The sequence below is a fragment of the Xiphophorus maculatus genome, chromosome 23, assembly GCF_002775205.1.
Source record: "Xiphophorus maculatus strain JP 163 A chromosome 23, X_maculatus-5.0-male, whole genome shotgun sequence".
In the NCBI taxonomy this organism is placed as follows: Eukaryota; Metazoa; Chordata; class Actinopteri; order Cyprinodontiformes; family Poeciliidae; genus Xiphophorus; species Xiphophorus maculatus.
Genome location: NC_036465.1, coordinates 19,895,549 through 19,915,197, shown reverse-complemented (window position 1 = coordinate 19,915,197; position 19,649 = coordinate 19,895,549). Strand labels below are relative to the sequence as shown.

At 37.7% G+C, this 19,649-nt stretch overlaps 3 protein-coding genes across 5 annotated transcripts; all 3 read right to left on the bottom strand.

Annotated features, from left to right (window-relative positions):
• Window positions 1–3,123: 3,123 nt before the first annotated feature.
• LOC106699767 lies at window positions 3,124–6,901 on the bottom strand. The gene is made up of 3 exons (XM_014470666.2): window positions 6,763–6,901; window positions 5,893–6,007; window positions 3,124–3,593 (listed from the first exon to the last, which is right to left on the bottom strand). The coding sequence occupies exons 1-3, from the start codon at window positions 6,898–6,900 to the stop codon at window positions 3,550–3,552; spliced, it is 297 nt and encodes a 98-aa protein (XP_014326152.2). The 5' UTR covers window position 6,901; the 3' UTR covers window positions 3,124–3,549.
• Window positions 6,902–8,370: 1,469 nt separating this feature from the next.
• Window positions 8,371–12,080, bottom strand: slc25a53 (solute carrier family 25 member 53). 2 transcript variants are annotated; one of them, XM_005795503.2, is made up of 2 exons: window positions 11,994–12,080; window positions 8,371–10,723 (listed from the first exon to the last, which is right to left on the bottom strand). In XM_005795503.2, exon 2 carries the CDS (start codon window positions 10,714–10,716, stop codon window positions 9,841–9,843), a length of 876 nt encoding a protein of 291 aa, XP_005795560.1. In that variant the 5' UTR covers window positions 10,717–10,723; window positions 11,994–12,080; the 3' UTR covers window positions 8,371–9,840. The 2 variants fall into 2 exon arrangements, with proteins under 2 accessions (XP_005795560.1, XP_014325924.1); XM_014470438.2 differs by having other exon boundaries at window positions 8,371–10,718; window positions 11,994–12,074.
• Window positions 12,081–14,354: 2,274 nt separating this feature from the next.
• Window positions 14,355–19,005, bottom strand: prps1 (phosphoribosyl pyrophosphate synthetase 1). 2 transcript variants are annotated; one of them, XM_005795356.3, is made up of 7 exons: window positions 18,689–19,005; window positions 18,111–18,300; window positions 17,129–17,227; window positions 16,380–16,504; window positions 16,045–16,218; window positions 15,346–15,505; window positions 14,355–15,204 (listed from the first exon to the last, which is right to left on the bottom strand). In XM_005795356.3, exons 1-7 carry the CDS (start codon window positions 18,808–18,810, stop codon window positions 15,112–15,114), a joined length of 963 nt encoding a protein of 320 aa, XP_005795413.1. In that variant the 5' UTR covers window positions 18,811–19,005; the 3' UTR covers window positions 14,355–15,111. The 2 variants fall into 2 exon arrangements, with proteins under 2 accessions (XP_005795413.1, XP_005795415.1); XM_005795358.3 differs by having other exon boundaries at window positions 18,117–18,300.
• Window positions 19,006–19,649: the final 644 nt, after the last annotated feature.

Sequence of the window (19,649 nt, the reverse complement as noted above, 5' to 3'; positions counted from 1 at the left end):
TGCAGCATTGGATGAAACATGAATGGTTTTGGGTTGAGCACAGAAACTCTCTTACTTTTTATACACATGTTCTAATTACAAGCAATATGGCTACTGTTGATGGCCATTTCTGAGCCTGCAGGCCAAACTGTCCACATTTGTAAACTTTTCATTAGGATCATTTGGGATCATTTTCTTTTGCCATTATGATTAAATAAGGGCATACACAGTTGTTTATTGCCCAATTACAAACCATTAGTGACAGAAATGTTTTTATACCATTTGTATTGTCTGAAAAATAACCCAAAAGGGGCCCTAAGAGTGCCAAGAATGTATCCCCCATACTCTCACGTCACTGCGTCCAGGCTGTACTGTTGATACAACAGATGAAATGCGGGACTGATATCATACTTTGATGTTTTTGACAACATATTCTGACCCTTAAAAGAGCAACACATTATCTTCCAAGTAGGTTTAAGAACCAATAAGAAACAAGTCTTTGATGTCACTCTAGAAAGGATTGTTTCTTAGTACTCCATCCTACCAGTGTGAGTGCCACCATCCACAGAAAACATGGAACAAATACTGAACCTTTGTAGCAAAGGCTAATATACAAAAATTATTGCTGTTGGTCCTCCAGGACTGATCCAGGAAAGGAAAAAAACAGAACATCTAAAGCACTGTAGAAGTCACCTGTCTCAATTGGCATATGTTTTCAGGATTCAAAACATGAATCCTGAAACGAGAAAAGAGAATGACTCAATGCCATTTTTGGTTAGGTGTTAGATGGAAGCTGAATCATTTAGGAATAAAATCTGTCTCCATGGCAGCTTTCCTCAACAGGTCTCTGTATTTCTGTCGACTGCATTATTTCACGTCGGTGCGCTTTGCGCTGTTTCCAAGCTCAGAGAATTGTGACGCAGAGGTGAGAAGGAAGTAGAGCAAGCTGCTGCTGCTGCTGCTGCTGCTGCTGCGCAAATAATAAGATAGAAGTGAACATATATGTCACAGTTTGCGGGGCAGGTTCTGGTGCAGAAGGGGAAAAGCAAACCGGTTCTGATCACATTAACACAATCAATGCTGACGCTCAGAGTGGCAAGTTTGTAGATTTGAGATATGGAGCGATTTTTCTACTGCATAAAAAAACCGAACAAAACTGAGAAAAATTTGAAAGAAACAAGAGACTCGTATGAGAGTTTAAATTAATAACGATATTTATTATCAGACCCACTGTGTTTAACCTTTAAGTAAGGTTTAATTTGTATTAATGCTTGAATATTGTTTATTAAATGCCCCCTTAAAACCATTGAGCAGGAGTGAATCCAGGAAGTTTTTAAAGAGGGCTAATATGGGGCCAGTGATGATCTTGGGTTGTTGCACCAAAAATAATGACTAAACTACAGTGTAAAATATGCAAACGGTAGAGACCACAATACCCTCAAATAGGTACAAATCTGAGCCATACGAGTAAATTGTCCTCCATGTTTAAAAAATGTTCTATATGAGATACGTCCACATCCACCAGTTTGGAGGACAGAGCTCAAAAGTTCTCTGTATGTCTATGAATTAATTTTTACTACACTTAAACAAGTCTAATCATTGTCTTTTTCACTGACACAGGTGAAAGAGCACCCGCTTAAAGACACTTGTAAAAAAATATATACTATCAGGTGTCCCACTAAAGCATTAGGGACTAAGAAAAAAGCTGTTTCAGCTAGCTATGTGGTATAAAGCTAATCTTGAAATTATTGTGAGGCTCTTTATGGTGATGAGCTTTATGAGCTTTTTTTCTTAATGCTGCACTGGTTCGCCACCCCTGACCTAAAGTCTCTCAACCTCTCTGACAACTATTGCAGACTTGTAGCACTAGCTTAAAATTTCACACCTTGCACTTTTGTCAGTGCTGTCTTCAATGAGTGTGGCGAATTTTGGTATCAAACAGCAACAGGTTTGCCAGCCCTGCCAGTCTATGGTAATCTGGGGTTTCTTCAGGACCTGGATGACGTGCTGCAGGTGATGGACCCATGAATTCTGCTTGGTGCCAAAAAGTCCTCAAAGTCTGACCATCATTCTGTGATCTTAAGCTAAAGAATTTAGATTGTTAGTTTTGCAAAAAAAAAACAAAAAAAACAACAATGATTCAAAGCACATGGCAAGTGCACCTTTCAATGTGTCAAAAAAAAAAAGAGAGGCAACAAGGTTTTGGAATGGCCTAAGGTATGGACTTTGATTAATTTGAGATACTGTGACCTCAAACCAGAGGTCCATGTTCAAAAATCTCAGTTGATGTTGAATTAAAACAACCATGCAAAGTAGAGTGGGACAATTTTACTCCACAGTAATGTAAAATGACCAAAGTAGTTTGCATGGATGATTTGTCCTGTCATGTACTTGCATGCTGTGAGAAAAACATGCCCCAACAGAGATGGTGTGGAAAAACCCTGCACAAGTTTAAGCCATTTACAAAAAGAGTCTTGGAGAAGAAATCAGTCTGGATGCATTCAGCAGAAACACAAACACAAGTTTGCTCTCCTCTGTGTATTCCGTCATTTAGGAAGAACAGCAAATGCAACAGTCACAAAATATGTCATTTAGAAATTAAAACTTAGATTGGAAAAACCAAGATAAAAATTGTTCTGTCAGCTCATATAGAAATATATTCTTAACCACTCTTCTGTCCCTGCAAGCCCAGACCTGTTGGTTGAGGGACCTTCATCAGAATGTTAACACAAAAACATAAATATTTTTGATTCCAGCTCTTGCAAAGGAGATAACCGATGTTTTTAAGAAAAAAAATGTAAACAGAACATGCATCAACCCCAGGATTACCAAACAAGATTATGGAAGGCAAACCAAAACAGGTTTCAAATTGAATCCTGCACCATCTTATAACAGACAGTGGCAATTTTGTATGAGATAATTATTTTTTAAATTATTTTACTAAAGTACTGTGAAAAATAAATCTCTGGTCATTGTGTTTTCTCAGTTTACTTGATATTTAGATCTAACAGAACATTTGGTTGAAAGTGTTGGAATGTATAAAACGTGAGGCATGTTTTGACAAAACTCTTATGGTTCTTGAATGATTACAACATCAGACATGGTAAAAGTGAATTTTGAACACAGTGACTCGTATTAAGCAAACCATTTGTCACGTTGATTTTTATTAAAACAAAAATATGTTTTTTTCCTTTATTCTTCTCTACATTTTCATTAAATGCACCATTTACAGGCATACTTTTGGTATTGGTATCAGTGAATTACGTCATTGCAGTACATTTGCATTTTCATTTTTGTTTAAGTATACGTCCAACACTTACAATTTACTGCCTTCGGTTCAACACTGTGTAAAATCTTGAGAAAGAGCACAAGAAGCACCCATTACATTTAGTTTTAGATACAAGTTGGATTACATTGAGATTATTTAATCACTTTGAGCAACCTTTAAACCCATTTTCATTAAAACATGGCAGACAGCAGTAAAGATGGAGATGTAGAACTCTGAACTGGAAGACAAGCAAGGTGATCGAGAAGGACAGAAGGAGGAAGAAAAATCATGGCAGGAGTGTTTCAGTTGTTCCCCTCTTTCATGGCCTTTTTCTCTTCTTCAATTTCTGTGTGAGCACAAAAGACAGATTGATGAGAATTAAATCTTTAGAATGACTTTCAAACTGTAAAATACAAGATTACTGTCAAATATTTTGTTCACAAGCTTCTATCAAAGAAGGTTTATGCAGGGTTGAAAGGAGAAACAGGAAAAAAAAAATTATGTCAATGTGAAAACCGTTAGATTTTTCTGAAATGGAGGTCCTGTATCACAAATACATGCACTGCACACAGTAGTGATTGTGGATATGTGGTATAGGTTTATGGTATTTATAATACTCTAGAATTTCAACCAGTAGTTGTGTTTATATAGCAACTCCCACAGCAGATGTTTCTCCACATAAATTTTCTGAACTGCATTCCAGTGTCAGATGTTTCAACCTCTCAGTTTCCAAAAATTATCAGGTGTGCGTGGAATACAGATGAAGAAGCACTCCTGTAAAATACCACAAACTAGCACTTCAATCTAAAACTGCCGTCCCAGTGTTTCCTGTCTTACTATGCATGCTGGTGCACTGGAAGAAGGTCTAATATAAGGAAATAAAATGGATTTTGAGGAACGTCAGGTTCTGTTCGGTCTTTGAAGCATACATTTCCATTCTGATGTACTGTCTTGCTGAATAGTAGATGCATACTGGGACCAATGGAATTAAATTTACTTTTGTTCATAAGATTCAAATTGTGCATCAGGTGAGTTCTGAAGTACTGCAGAAGTAGTACTAAAAAAATATTTACATATTTTTTGGTTTTCATACAATATTTTCTATTTTATAGTTGTGGCCTTCCAGTAACCTTGAATACTTAAGTTACATATGTTGGTTTCTTCCTTCTAAACTTAATTTTAATAGTATTTCATCTGAAATTCAGGCAGTCAAAGTCAGAGCAACACAGGACAAATGAAATTGTGGGTACTGACTGAGAAGGGCTTGGTATTGACACACCTATTGGTGGAGAGCACAACCAGGGGTGTGTCAGAGGAAACAATGTCTTCTCAGATAAAATGAAAGACTAGCCAAACAGTCTTCTAGGGTATTATTTTTGTAATGAGTGTTTATTTAAGAAAGCAAAAGTAAATGAGTTTGTTATTTTTCTTTTTCTGCCTCTAATAAATGCAAAGCAAAATGTAATACCGGTATAAAAAAAATACAAAACAAACAAAAAAAAACAACTTCTGAAATTCTGTTATGGCTGTCATTACAGAAAGGCATAAAAAAACCTTTCCAAAGGTTTTTGTATGCCTTTCCAAAATTATCAGTGGTCCAAAGGGCCTATTTAACAGAATTTATGAAAGATAGGAACAGAAAGAAAAATCACGTAAAAGGTCATAATAAATTGTTACTATTTAAAGCGAGCTTTCAGAGATTGTGCTAAAAAATAATAATAAAAAAATCTCATAAGAGCTGCCACTATCTGTTAGTCTAAATATAAGTTACTCATTCAGAAAAAAAAACAAAAAAAACTTTGCCTTCAGCTAATTATTACCAAAACTTTAAACCAACCACCAGGCATGAGCAGCATCTTCAATAACTGCCAGGAGGCACATAGAGTTATGAACATCCTTATTAAATAGTTTACATTAATTACTCTAGTGTCTGTGGTCTTAAACTTTCCATCATCCTGTTTTAAAGGAGGACAGTAAATTAAATGATACCATTGTGCTACGGTGACCATAAATTTATCTTCCTCCTTTTATGAAGTGTTCCAGTAAGAAACTCATAAAATGAACATGTGCCAGCAGAGCCTCCTGTTTCCCCGCTTCCCCTGTGACCTACCAGTCTGGGCTAGATTTAGACTAAGAAAGAGGTAGATCAGCCTCTGGGCCTCTGGTGGCAAAGAATGAGCATTTTGAGACACTTTTCACATGTAAAAAGAGATCCTAAATGAATTACTCTCCTGTATTTACTGCTATGTAAAACAAAAGAAACAAAAAAAAAAACCCAGTACATTTTCTCCTCGTACTTATCAAGAAATAAGGAAGCTCTTTGGGGTTATAAAATTTATAATAATTGTAAAAAGATAAAACAGGTACATATAAATGAATCACTGGCATAGTGCACTTGTGGGTGGCAATATGCATAGACATTTCGTAGAAAGGAGGGAGTTGCTCTCAGGTGGATGGGCGTGTACACTCTTCTGATCTGTGATGCAATGTTTGCCTCTCCTAAGGTTAGGAAGGGAGGAGTTGAAGCACAATGGAGCCAAGTAAAGAAAAGGTAACATTTGAAGCAGGTGTGGACAAGACCAACTTTTGTTAACCCAAGACTCTCACAACTCCCCCTCCGCTCCCCTTTCACTTTTAACACCTACCCTCCTTGGTTGGGAGTCGGTTTTTCTCTTCTGTGTTCGTCTTCTTGAGCTTCTGCTTGTTAAACTGCTCCACTTCTTGATTGACTGGGTTGTTGTCGCCCATTTTGGAAGAGTTCTGTGTGAAAAGAGGGGAATACGAATGCAAATATGAGGTGCATATGACAAGCAATCTGCAGCGCATGCCCATGCAGAGTGGGAAAAAAACTGAGTTACACCTAGGTTGAAAAAAAAAATTCAATAGAGGTCTATTTTGAAGGCATAACACGTAGGCTAGTTAGATTTTATGCAAAACCATAAACAGAGAGCTTTTGTTAGGATTCGGTTCACACATTTCACTGTTACAGTGAGGTAAACTGGATGGGGAGGTAAAATGCTCACTGATTTGCATTTGTGTGTGGATATTAAAATGTGTAATTTGAAATGAGGTTAATACTTATTTCAGAAAAACTACACAAGTATTCATTGTGCATGCAAAATTAAAGGCACAACCTTTGTGGGATATTGCCAACCCACTAAAATCTTATCTGCATGACTAAATTCTGAGCCACATGAAATGTACAAACAAGCGGATGCACGATGCGACAAAACAATAGCATTAAGTGATTTATTAGTCAAGCTTCCCTTACAGTGAAGAATGCAGGAGTATCAGCTTTAGCTGAACGGCATAACCGGGCAATTCGCATGCAAAAACAACACTGCTTTATAGTGGCCTACAGCAAAAATGTTATATAACACCTGGCAAAGACTCGTGAGACCTCATAAACATAAAATAATTAATTTCAGATTACACTGATTCTGTATTTTCTTTTTTTTTTATAAGCCCAAAGTTTAATTTGCCAAATGATAGAAGTGGTAAAAAGGTGTTTTTACCTGGTACAGCGGTGCTCTGTGAGACGGTTCTCTCCAGGTAAGATGCGCTTGTGTGTAATCTGTGCAAAGCTCGGGGTTTAAATAGGAACAACACGCCCTTCTGCACGCCAACATGGACACTATTGCTCTGCTTCTCATTGGCTCCCACACATCCGAGGGAAGCATTTCAACTGGACACGCGTCATATTACACTGTAGTATACTTCCACCAGCCGTCCTGTTATCACATTTTGTTGCTTAGATAAACCTTTAAAAGAAGAAGAAAAAAAAATCTCCCCTACCTATTGCAAGAGAAACGAGGGCTTTTAGAATTGTGCGTACAATCGTACGTATTGTAATACGTACGATTGTAATGTTGTATCTTTTACAACATCTCCATCTAGTGGCCTGCATTTGACCTGACACCACTAGCCGATAATGGATGACAGAAAGAAAATGCAGCAATGCATAATTGATAAGATTAGTTTACTATTGCATCTTTATGAGGAAAAAAGCGAGCATGGTATATTGATCTGATACCAAGTGGTAGTGCTGGTTCACTGTTACACAGCACTTCAATACAGTGGCGGATCTTGCATAAATGCTGCCCTTATCATTTTGCACTTCACACACAACCAAACACACACCAACTCCCCAATGTTTATGTAGGGAACATTAATATATATTTATGTAATTTTTTATAGCTATAAGAAAAGAATAAGAACAGAATAATATTGATTTAAACAGGTAGCTAAAGAATATTTTGGACTAAGTATCCCTTCTTCACAAATGTTCTGTAATCACAGCAGAATGATTAGGTCAATCTTTGATCAGACCGTTTTTGTGCTTTTCATTCTTGCTACAGTCTGTGGTAGTTCCAAAGCCAAGGAAATATTGAAAATACTGTAAATCTTTTAAAGAAAAGAAAAAAAAAGGATATAAATCTCAAACCAAACAACCTGTTCACCTAAGATGTTTGTTGAGATATGACCTGTAAACATGTAAGAGATGATCAAATGGAGTCCAAACATAAAAACATATAAATAAATAATACACCAACAATTTAAAAATGGTCAAATCATAAACCACAAATCAGACACTATATCAGTGTTGTGCAGCATGGAGACCATCTGCAACAAAGTTTAATCCTTGAGCAGGACTGTGCTCTCAATGTGACAATAACCTAAAACATTCTAGTAAATCTAGCTAGTCTAAAGGGACTAGTCAAAGCCCAGATTTTGCTATTTCAGATAAAGGGAGCAACACTCGCTATGAGAAGGTAGAGAAACCAAACTTCCTTCTCAGGTATAATATACACATTTTTGTAGATAAACTTTGTGAAACAATGTAGATTTTTGTAGTCTGTTTGCAGGTACATTTCTCTGTTTTTCCAGACTTAAAAAAATAGATCAGATTTTGAATTGTGATCATTTATTGAGTAAAAAAATATTTAATACTTAATGGGGTGTCCTAATTTTTCACAGAAATGTATAGCAAAGTATTTATGTCAGTCAGTGAAAAATGGCTATCCTTTTTTTACAATATATGTAAATATGTAGTTTTATTTGTATTTCTACATGAAAACTGTAAATAAGGACTAAAGATTTTTTTAAAGGCCAACAGAGTTTATTATTCAAGAATCAGTTGAATGGTTTTCAGCACCTAAAAAGCCACCAACAACCATTGATACAAAATGCATAAAAATTAATCATTTAAGATTAATTTAAATTGACAATCTGGAAGACAATAAATAATTAAAAGGTCAAACTGACACAGTTGGTTTACAACATTATGATTTACTGTTAAGTTGTTTTTGTCTGGGTGCCTGTAAACCACGTCTTAAGCTGCTATCATACCAACAATAACATTACTTACAGGATACTGTATATAAGTGTCTTGATATTGCGCTGCATGCAACATTGTCTTAATTGATGTCCAGTCAACATGCATTTAAAGGTAAACTCTTGATTCATTTTTCATTGATACAAATTATTTTTGGGGGATCTTCTGTTACCCATATGTGCCCATTTTTTGTAAATCAGAGGCTTTTTGTTGTACATTTGACGTTAAGTTACTGCATGGTTATCTGATCACATTTGTTCAATAAAGACACCGACTGTGTTCTCAAGCTAACCATTATATTAGTAAAAATGTCAGACTATATTTTTCACAAATATGTAACAGCATTGCAATGAGCACAAATTCCCATAAAAGTCAACAAGAACAAAGGCAGTTGTTTTTTTTAACCAGCACCATAATCTGCTTAAAACTTGAGGAACGTGAGAAATGTTCACCAAAGCTTCTTGGCAGTAATGATATTAGTTTGCATTGTTGCATATAGTTCATATTTGACATGCAGAACATAATTTTCTTTGTATTTCATTCATTCATAACAAATCAAGATTTCCCAGAGGTTGGAGCCACATTGGTCCAAAAATAAATCCAATTTTTAATATTATACAACTCCAATGACAAAAAAAAAAAAATACGTAAAAAATTTTCTATGATGTTTCATCAACCATGTTTGCATTGGGTGGTTAAATACAAAGAAACTGATGATTATTTACACAGGAACTGGATCTAGGAGCTGGTGCTCCACCAATAAACAGATACCTTGAACAAGACATTTAGCATTGTCAGTCAGAGTAACTGCAGAAAACTAAAGGAAGTGTAAAAAAACAAACAAAAAAAACAGTAAAATAACATTAATTTCAATTTCAAGTGAATGTTGTTTCACTTGCAATTAAAATAACATTCACTATTAAACTTTCCTATCCAAGAGCTATTTTGTTGAGAAATACTTTCAACATTTAATTCTCTGTACAAGTTGCACAAAGGTAAGCCACTGCATCAAACCTCAGTTTCCTGTGAAAACAATCATCAGCTTTCTTGCAAATAACGGCTCTAACACAGTCACAGGTCCAGGAGTAATTTTAACTGAGATATGGAACACCTGAGTTTTACTCTGACGAATCAGAATTTCTTCTGTAAGAAAGGCCTAGACTTCAAAAACCTACTAAATCAGAAGAATAAAGTCTTTTATTATATTTGCACTTAATGAGAAGTAGGGTTGATGCAGAATAACTTTCAGCATCCACGTTCAGGAGGATCCTTTCTGTTGTCTGTCGTAAATAGCTGTGGTGATTCCCCACGTAATGCATGACCTTAGGATAACAAGGGTCCCTCCTCGATACAACAGAACCAAGCTATGATTCCGAGATTTCCACAGCTGCCTCCAACATGCAATGACACCCTTAACCTCTCCTCCCACCTGTGCTTGCATATTTGCTACCAGCACAGACAGAGGGTACAGAGTCAAGCTGATTACCATCGAGGTCAGTGTTCCTGAGACGAATGAGGAGGTCATGGGAGAGAGTCCCTGTCCCGCCACAACGGCACACACAGGCCCCTTCATGCCAAAATACAGGGAGCTGCCGAGGGCGTTGCGGGCTGCGATGGGCAGGAAGGCTCTGTAATAGCCCTGGCTTATCCTTTCTACTTTCAATTTCGTGAGAACACTCCTCAGGGACGGTAGATACTTGTCATTGTGGCCATTCTGCAGCACATTCTGAACTCGCTCGAATGGGGTGAAGACCACAGCTTCCACAATACCTGCCCCAAATCCAGCCAGAGCAGGTAGGGCAGCGGCCGAGGTGGTGGTTGACAGGGAAAGTTGACGGAGGAGTGTGTCCTGGAGGCCGAAGAGAAGAGTGCCATTCAGGGTCCGCATCAGGAGTGGTGGAACCATGCCCCTATAGAGCTTTAGAGGACCCTCTTTATAGAGCTGTCCCACCGCCTGCTGCACTGAGGCATTGTGGATCTGTTGACGGAAAATGGTCTTGTAGACGGGAAAAACAAATACGGTGGGGACCGTTGACAGCAAGCTGGAGGTTCCTCCGTGTAAGTAGCTTTGAAGGCGAATGACTGTGTTCTGAGGGCCTTCATCCCCTTGTTGGTGATCAGGGCTTCCTGCCATCCCTGAGCTTGGAAAATTAAATTTGCAAATCGTGTTAGTCTTGCACTGATATGAGACGAGCTCAGCAGAAAACACAATATTTATACACCGATTCTATAAAATAAAATCCAAAATTAAAAATAAAAAAAAACATAAGGAAGCAATTGGGACAAAATTTTTGTCATCTCAAATAAACAATCGTATTAATAATTTAGACATTGTGTTTCCCTGGGTCGAAGATATTAAATAACATACAGGCCCATTTATTCCACTCAGCCCACTAGACTGGACAAGATTCATTTTATCACCACAAATCATGTAACAAGGAGTGGCACCAAAAGGATGAAGTCTCCATAACAAGCCTTGCATGCTGTCAATTGTATGACAATAAGCATAACAGGCATGCACTCAGCAGTGATGATTCTTACTTATCAGGAATAAAGACATTTGTAGAAATATACTGCATTTATAAGTTACTCTTTAGAAAGGATAAATAGTATTTCTCGTTCTAGTATTTTTTCTGAAATACTAGAATTATACGGCTTAAAATCTTTGGAACTGTAATTCTGCTGTAATTTACATGCACAAGTGAAACTTGTATGGTTACAGCAGTAGTTTCCAATCCTGATTTTCAGGCCCCTTGACCTACAGATGTTAGGTCTCTGTTCCAGGTGAGCTGGAACAGAGTCACCTGATTCAAATGATTGCATGATTTCCTCTACATGTCATCTAGTGCTGCTGAAGCCTGTTAATCACCCTTTCATTAAAGTTAGGTGTATGGCAGCAAGCCAGGAGTCACCTTAGTCATGAAGGAGAAGAGAAGCTTGAAGACCAGGGTTGGGAACAACTGGGTTAGCGAGAACAACTGGTTCTAGCCCAGCTTCTGCCTGAATTCACCCCTAGTGATGAGTGCTCCCCTTTCCTGTTTTTATCAATTGATTCTGTTAGTTTTTAAATCAATCTAAACACATACTTCAAAAAGTAAGTATCGTTAAAGGTAACGTACAATACAGAAACGTATATTTAAAGATTTTGAATTGTGGGGAAAAGAAAGGGAAAAAAACCCATCACGTTAAGTTGCATGTCATGTGCATGAAACAAAACTGCTTTAATTTTTTATGAACGCGCTCACAGTCGTCAGTCACACAAAAGATGGTAGTGGCTAAATGTGCTCTCAGTTAAATCCTGTACCGTTATTTTTTATTTTTATTTTTAAATTAAGGCCGAAACAAACGTCTGCTTCACTTCCAGTGGACGAATTTTAATATTTCAGCATTTGAAAACAGAAAGAGACTTACCGTTTCTATATGAGGCGCGGCTTTAAAAAATAACAGGATGCTCGAGGTTTAATCCGCCGGTGTCTCTGGTCCGCCCACCTCGATTTACGGATTGGTTACGTCACCAATCAGTCAATTACATCATCGCGTAATTCACCAGCGTGAGACACAAGATTTGTGTTAATCTAAAGTGCCTTATGATGTAGCGGTGGAGAATGATTGCATTTGCTTGCTTTAGATATTTTACATAACAGTGCCGACAAACTATTAAGGTAATCTAAATGATAAATTATCAGCAGCCCCGTTTAAGAGCTCTATAAAATAATGCCTAATATATGGCAGGCCATTTAAGCATACAATCGGCTTCACCATACACTCCAGATGTCCGATGACTAGACATATCTGTTATTTCTTTGAAGACACAAAATGCCTGTTCGAGTCATTTCTAATTACATAATTACATTCTGACTAATATAAATTATGTCAGGTTTAGTTGCAGTCCTATGGAGACTTCAGTTCCAGATTTACAATGAATAACTATCTGTGAATTACTGATATATCATCAATTAAATTATGACTAAAGAAAACTTGAGATATCTCCTTTTGATTCTAATTAGTCATAATTCTAATTAGAGATATCTTAGATTTGACTAGTGGAAATTAACTTGCAGATATATTAAAAGCAAAAAATTGCTATGTAAAACTAACTTGGAGATAAATATATCAAAAATAGATTTTTGATAATCCATCATTTTCAGATTGGGAATGGGTTGACAGTATAGCAGCTTCTCAAATTCGTTTTTAAGTGCAATGAGTACAGTGTGTGTATCGGAAAAGAATGCATAGAAAATTCCTTGCAGATTTTAAGGTTCAGGAAGTTTGCATTCTCTGCATATTCCAAACTAATGAGTTCTTTCTACACTGTGGCATTGTCTGACAGTTTTGTGCACACCCAAGATTCTGCAGGCAGCTGTTTGGACAGTTCATACACAGAGAGGCTTATGCACGATTTCTTCATTCAGATATCTAAAAATTGAATTTTGACTACTAAGTTTGAAATATCTTTAATTGTGACTACAAATGTAGGTGACGCTTCAAATGATGTCGTTTGTGATAACTTGAAAAGCATCTCAACTCATTAAAGTCTAACTGAATATATTTTGCATTATTCTTGTTACTAGTCAGAATGTGAAAGCAAATATCTTAAATTACCAGTCAGGACAGTTAAAAATGTAGTTGTATCTAAGTAAAACCCATCTAAAGTGGAACAGATTGTCAGACGAAATAGATTTTATGTTATAAACACTTGCCATATTTAAAATAAATTATATTTTATTGCAGTAGCATAAGATCACATGCACGTTTTTTTTCCTGTAAAAAAATCAAATCCCTTCTTATTCTATGTAAATTTGGTTGGGTAAAATTAAAGTCCATGATAACAAATAAGTGCTTTCAACAAAGTTGTATTTATCAGGTCATTTTATATGCCGAGTTGATGTCCCAATTACTAATTAGATTAGAAGGTTTTAAACACTGATATACGACAGGAGAGTACACCTGTAATTATAACACCATTTGCAAAGCAAATAAAACTCTGTAGAGGGATTATTTCCACCCATAAAATAAAAGTTTGAAGTGAAATGAGAGTTTAGATAACAGTTATGCTTCTGGAATGAAGGTTAATAAAGTTTCACTTCCTGTATGTCTGTCTGAAGCATAACGTTACAAAAGAAAAAAACGATTTTCACTTTTGCACATGCAAGCACAAATTGAGAACAAAAAAACATTTAGTTATAAAACAGGCTTGGTTAATCAGAGAAAGCCTTCCAAACTTGCCATACCTGCATGAGGCTCCTGTGTTTGGAGTATAAACATACTTTCCATGATTCATGCAGGCAAGAGCTCACTCCATCTCATTTTTTCCATCCCAACCATGAATTTGCAAAGCTTTTAACTCAAAAGCCTGATGCACTTTTTCTTCACGTTTGCAAATCTGCACTGATAGAAAGGTGTAAACGTTTGCGGCTGTTGTGCAAGAAAACCAGAAAAATCAGCTGGTTTGAAAACTTTTGCAAGGTGATGCAAAGTAAGCTCCATCTTTCAACAGTGACTAACTTACGATAAAAGACGAGACCATAGATTTATTTTGGCATATTCAAATTTATTGAGAATGCATCCCTCAAACACTTGGTGCATTCCTTCTACTGTAAAAGAACTAAAAGACTTGAGTTTTGCACATTAATGACAACTTTTTTCTTCCAGACGTACAAAACAAAAACAAAAATAGCAGGTGAAGATTTCTGAAGGAAGCTCCAGCCCGCAGAGACCCCAGGCTAAAAACCTGACTACTTTTATATCTTCATTTTAGACTCCAAAAAAACCCAAAAACAACAACTTTGGAGACACTGGGCATGCCCCACTCAATGAGGGCACCTCAAGAGTTGAAAGAAACGTCCTAAAAAGATCTCGTTTTCAGCCTGCTAAGACACCTGAAAGCTGTTCATCAGTGAGAAAACTAAAAGCAAAGGAAGAAGAAAAGGGAGAGCAGTAGAAGACTAGAGGAGAATTCAATTTCATTTCAGACTTTTGAGGCACTCTTGGTTGAGTGGAGCTTCAGTGGCACTGTAAACTAGTTAAATGCACATTCATATGGAGTAACTGTAATCCTTCCAAGGAACAGAGAAACTGCACTCATTCATTGTAACAGAAAGCACTGTAACAGCTTTATATAACAGACGCTTCTCCTGAGCACTGGAACCTGCCGGGGGTATTTATAGAAGCTCTTTGACAACAAAGTGACACGACGATCAGGAGAAACCATGAGTTAAATGCACTGAAAGAAACACAAAGTTCACAGTGGATAAATACTTCATTTACCCATACACATAAATAAGCCTGTCTAAAACTGGTAGCTTGCGCTTGCTTCGGCTCCCTGAACATTAAGGGATTTCATTTCAGACTTAAAGGGTGGAGGGTGGCGAGTGAGGGGTGGGGTGCATTAGTAACAGACATGACGGCTGATTCATTCATTGGTTGTTTTCAACGTTGTTAATTAGCAGAACAACTCTGTTAATGGTAGTGTTTGGGGGCATTCTCTCTTCTCGTATTTGGTATTAACTGAACACAGATGATGGCGTTGCTACAGGGGGACGTGGCTGAAAAGGTAAGACACGGATTCCCCGTTGTGAGTTCTGCGAATGGCCTCTGCTAGAATCATGGAGATGTCTATCACCTGGAGGAAGAAAAGAAACACATTACCAGAGCTGGATTGCACAAACTGTTCGCCAAACTCAAGTGTCTGAATCACAAAAGTCTATTAAAAACTAAAATCCCCTTGCGCTATTCACATCTTGATTTTTTTTTAATCTCAAACCTGTATTTTGGGACAATGCTTCATCTTCTCCTCCTGAGGGATTGTGTTGGTGACGACAACAGCTTCAAAACAGGCGTTGTTGATGCGTGAAATGGCTGGACCAGAAAAGATGCCGTGGGTCAGGATGGCATAAACCTTTGTGGCACCCGCAGAGATGAGTCTAGAGTGAAAGAAAGAGCACAGGAAATCAAACGTGTTTCAATACAAATGAAGTTCTCTCTGAGCCAAATTAACAAATGCCTAAGCCTTCTGTTGGGCTGCACATTTTCTTCAGGGTTCCTCCACATTTCTTTTCCAAGTCAAAGTGTCACCCTTTATTAGACAATTTTTTAAATGTGTTTTAAAGTATAATTACAAAACTGTACTGTGGGTGGGATGGAGGGGAGATACGAATGACTACATGAATGATAGAAGGAAAAGATGAATGACAGTAGAACACAGAATAGACCGAAATGAACAGTTGAAGAGATGGATGGGTGAATAGATAAAACAAATAAGAGATCGTGGATGGATGGATGCAAGTTTTAGAGCATGTTACACCTAATACAATCAGGAAACAAGTATATTTTTATATTCCATTTTCATTTTCCATACCTATCCAGACCTGGAAAATGTGTATATAAAATTCAATGCTATCCCAGAGTATTGCAGACTAAATAGGAGCAAGGTTTACTTAAAAAGTAATGTGAAGCAGCTTACTTATCGGCAGCATGGCAGATTGTCCCACAAGTGTCAGCCATGTCATCCACCAGAATTGCAACGCGATCCCTCACATCTCCGACAAGAACCATACGGTCAACCTCGTTTGCCTTTTTCCTCTCCTTGTGAATTAGAGCAAAGTCCACATTCAACCTGTCTGCAATCGAGGTGACCCTGCAGAGGGAGGACACAGAGTTCACAAGCTGAAGGTAATCACTTCAAATGGCTTGTTAGGGCGGTTTGTTCTGTCATAAATTTTTTTTTTAAAAATCGCTCTTCTGGAGAACATTCTTTCAAAAAAAACCAAAAAAACACTTAAGCTAAACCCGGCATACCTCTTAGCTCCTCCTGCATCAGGTGACACAATGATGCAATTTTTCCATTCAAGGATGTTCTCCTTGATCCATTTCAAGACAGCTGGCTCTGCGTACAAGTTATCCACAGGGATATCAAAGAATCCCTGGAAAAAAATAAAAATAAAAACACTCTGGTCAGTTCTCACAGACTTACTTCTGACTCTGCTAACCACTATGCAAATTCAAGGCAATGCAAATCTAAATTTGATTTGCACATGTGCAACGTGTGCCAAGCCAAAAGGTACCATCAGTACCCTTAAGACTATACATGGAAAATGTCTCATTTAGGTGTGTTTTCTGGCATGACTGCAGAGAGAAAAAAAGAACTTTATCAACCAAATTATGAACAGATTTTATGCTATATTAACAAATATGTGCTCTGTTTCACCATGACCATCAGAGTCAAACAGCAAAGACAGGACAGGTGAAGATCTTTACCTGAAACCAAGTCGTTACGGTTTCTAACTAAAATGAAGCCAAGTTACACTGTTTATTTACTTAGAAGTAAAACTGGGCAGAAGTCAATAAAAACGCCCTCATATAAAGCAGGCTAGGACAGAAGTGCAGTTTAGCGGCAACCGGAAGTAAAACTAACTGTGCCAAGTTTACTGCTAAAATAAAGGAGAAAAAAGAAAGACAAAAACAGGTACAGAAAGTCAAAACAAAACAGGTAAAAGAACGAATAAAATCCAGGTAGACTAGCCTTGTTTCAAGCTCCTGTGACCCACCTGTATCTGTGAGGCATGCAAGTCCATTGTGATGATATGGTCTGCGCCCGACACAGACAACATGTTGGCCACCAGCTTGGCAGAGATAGGAGCCCGGCTCTGCGATGAAAACAGATCTCCTCGGTTACATGGAATAAAAAAAAGACTAGCAGGCATGGCTCATTTCTAAAAATAACGCTCAGCACCAGACTTCAGTCGTACCAGTAAAAGGATAAAATCTATAAAAGTCTACACTAAATGCAGACAAATGATACTTACTTAATGTTAATAATATATTAACTTATAAATAAGATGTATATATTGTAAGCATTTTTGTACTAATGTCTACGGCTAAGGAGATCACAAAAAAAATTAAAAAATCACTTTTGCTTGTGCATCTTATCTGACTACAATTTTTTCTTCCACTAAACATTCCATTGTTGTGCTTCTTCATAGTGATCTAAATAGCAAATCCCCTCTTTAAACTTACACCCTTCACCCTTAGTGAAGGGTGTCAATAGGTGTTTGCTAGACAACTGTCTAGTCAGGAGCCTCCATTATTGTAAAAACCTTAACGTAGCATTTCTGAATAACAAATAGTTTCTTCAAGTTATTATTCATAATCCATAATTTGCTTACAAGCAGAAATAAACAGTTGAACTGTATGACTTGTTTTGATGAATACTTAAAACTTTATAATTTAATAAAAATAAATCCACTTTTTGATTATATTCAAATTAAGTGACCTGCGTGCGCACATGCACTGTACATTCCACTCATGCGATGCGATTTAAAGGCTGAAATAATAGTGAAGATGAACAAATGAAATAAAGTGGGAACTAAGCAGTGCAGTCGGAATGAGCTGATAACATCAGGCAAAAAACTAAAACTGAAAGTAAATGCGCCTGAAGGGCTGACTGCGGGTGGACATGTCTGTGGGCTTCTTGTCATGATTCTGGGTGACAAATGGCATGACAGAAGTAAGTAGACAAATATCCCTCACCCCCACCTTGTCCTTCTTATCCTGGCGTGCATAAGGAAAGCAGGGGATGACAGCTGTGACCCTGGAGGCTGAGGCTATCTTGCAGGCATTGATCATAATCAGCAGCTCCATCAAATTGTCATTGATCTCCCCACAGCCGCTTTGGACAATGTAAACGTCTTCCCCTCGGACGCTCTCCCCGATCTCCACGCTGCCAGAGGAAGAGAAGTGAGAAAACAAACAGCACTTTGAGCCAAGCAAGCAGGACATATGAAACAGAACAAACAATGGCTTGTGTCCCCATGTGGTTTGGCCTGATCAAGGGTTACAGTGATGATAAGAAAAGTATGAAGACTCATGGGACACTACTCTTTTGGTTTTTAGGTGGATTAAATTATTTGAACGCTGGGGGTCTGCACGCTTGTCCATTAGACAAGTTATTGTGAGTTCTGATGCATGCGTGGACTACAAGTTCCTGAAAACACTGCGCGGCAATTTTCGCCGTGACACCGCTTCTCATAAACAGCTAACAAGTCGCTAGGTTACGACATTTAATCATAATTAGCATTTACAAACCAACATAAAAAAAAAAAGCTTACCATGTTTCTTGGTTGCTGAATTTCTTGGTGACAACCTTTCCCAGTTCAAGACCGAGGCGATCTGCTATTTTCTGAGAAAGATCCGGATGGGAGCTGCCGCTAAAAATCTTAATATTCGGCATTTTGTTGCGTCGCTTTGGGTCGTCGTTCGACACAGGACGGGCTGCGGCAGCGAGAAGCTGTCGAGTCAGCGGGAAGAGCTACAAATATATCAACAGTTGATAAGCTACTCTTTACCGAGCCGTGCAGTTTCCCTACCTATCCTCCATTATGTCCCACACCTCGCTCGTGCAGCTCATTGTCGAAGGGCGCGCGCACGCTGCTTTCGCTTACGCTGTGCCGCGATGACGTCATCATGGACAAGGGAACTGAAAAAGGTATCGTGCGCGAGCGAGGTCACTGAAAGCTGTTGACTGAGGAAACAAATGGAAAAATCACGAGAAATCCTGTCAGTATGCAGCTGTTATGGATTAAGCTGTTTTTATTTTTGTATTTTTTTATTTGCTTAAATTCTATGCAGTATTTTTATAATTTGTAAGATCCACAGAATTAAAAATCATGATTTTCACATTGCTATTAAAGTATGCTGAAGGTTGCCCTTTTTGATCCTCTTTTTATAAACCGATCTATAAAACTGGCGTTTCTTTCAATGGTCTGGCTTCTCAATATGGAACACACCCCTTTGTGCTCTGTTTCTAAATACAGCTCAGGAATCTGGGGATTGGCTTGGTGTTTCCATATCTACATAGATCATCTCTGTGACCTTTTTTGGGGTTGAAGTACATTTGTTTTTATCAAGCTGACGCCTATGAAACTACAAAATACACATACAATAATAAACGGATGTGCTTTGTGCAGTGCCCTAGCACTATTAAAACAGTGTGACTTTTTCTCAAATTGTCATATTATTACAAAAACAAATTTCAGTGTGTTTCATTTAAATTTTATGTGACTGACTTCA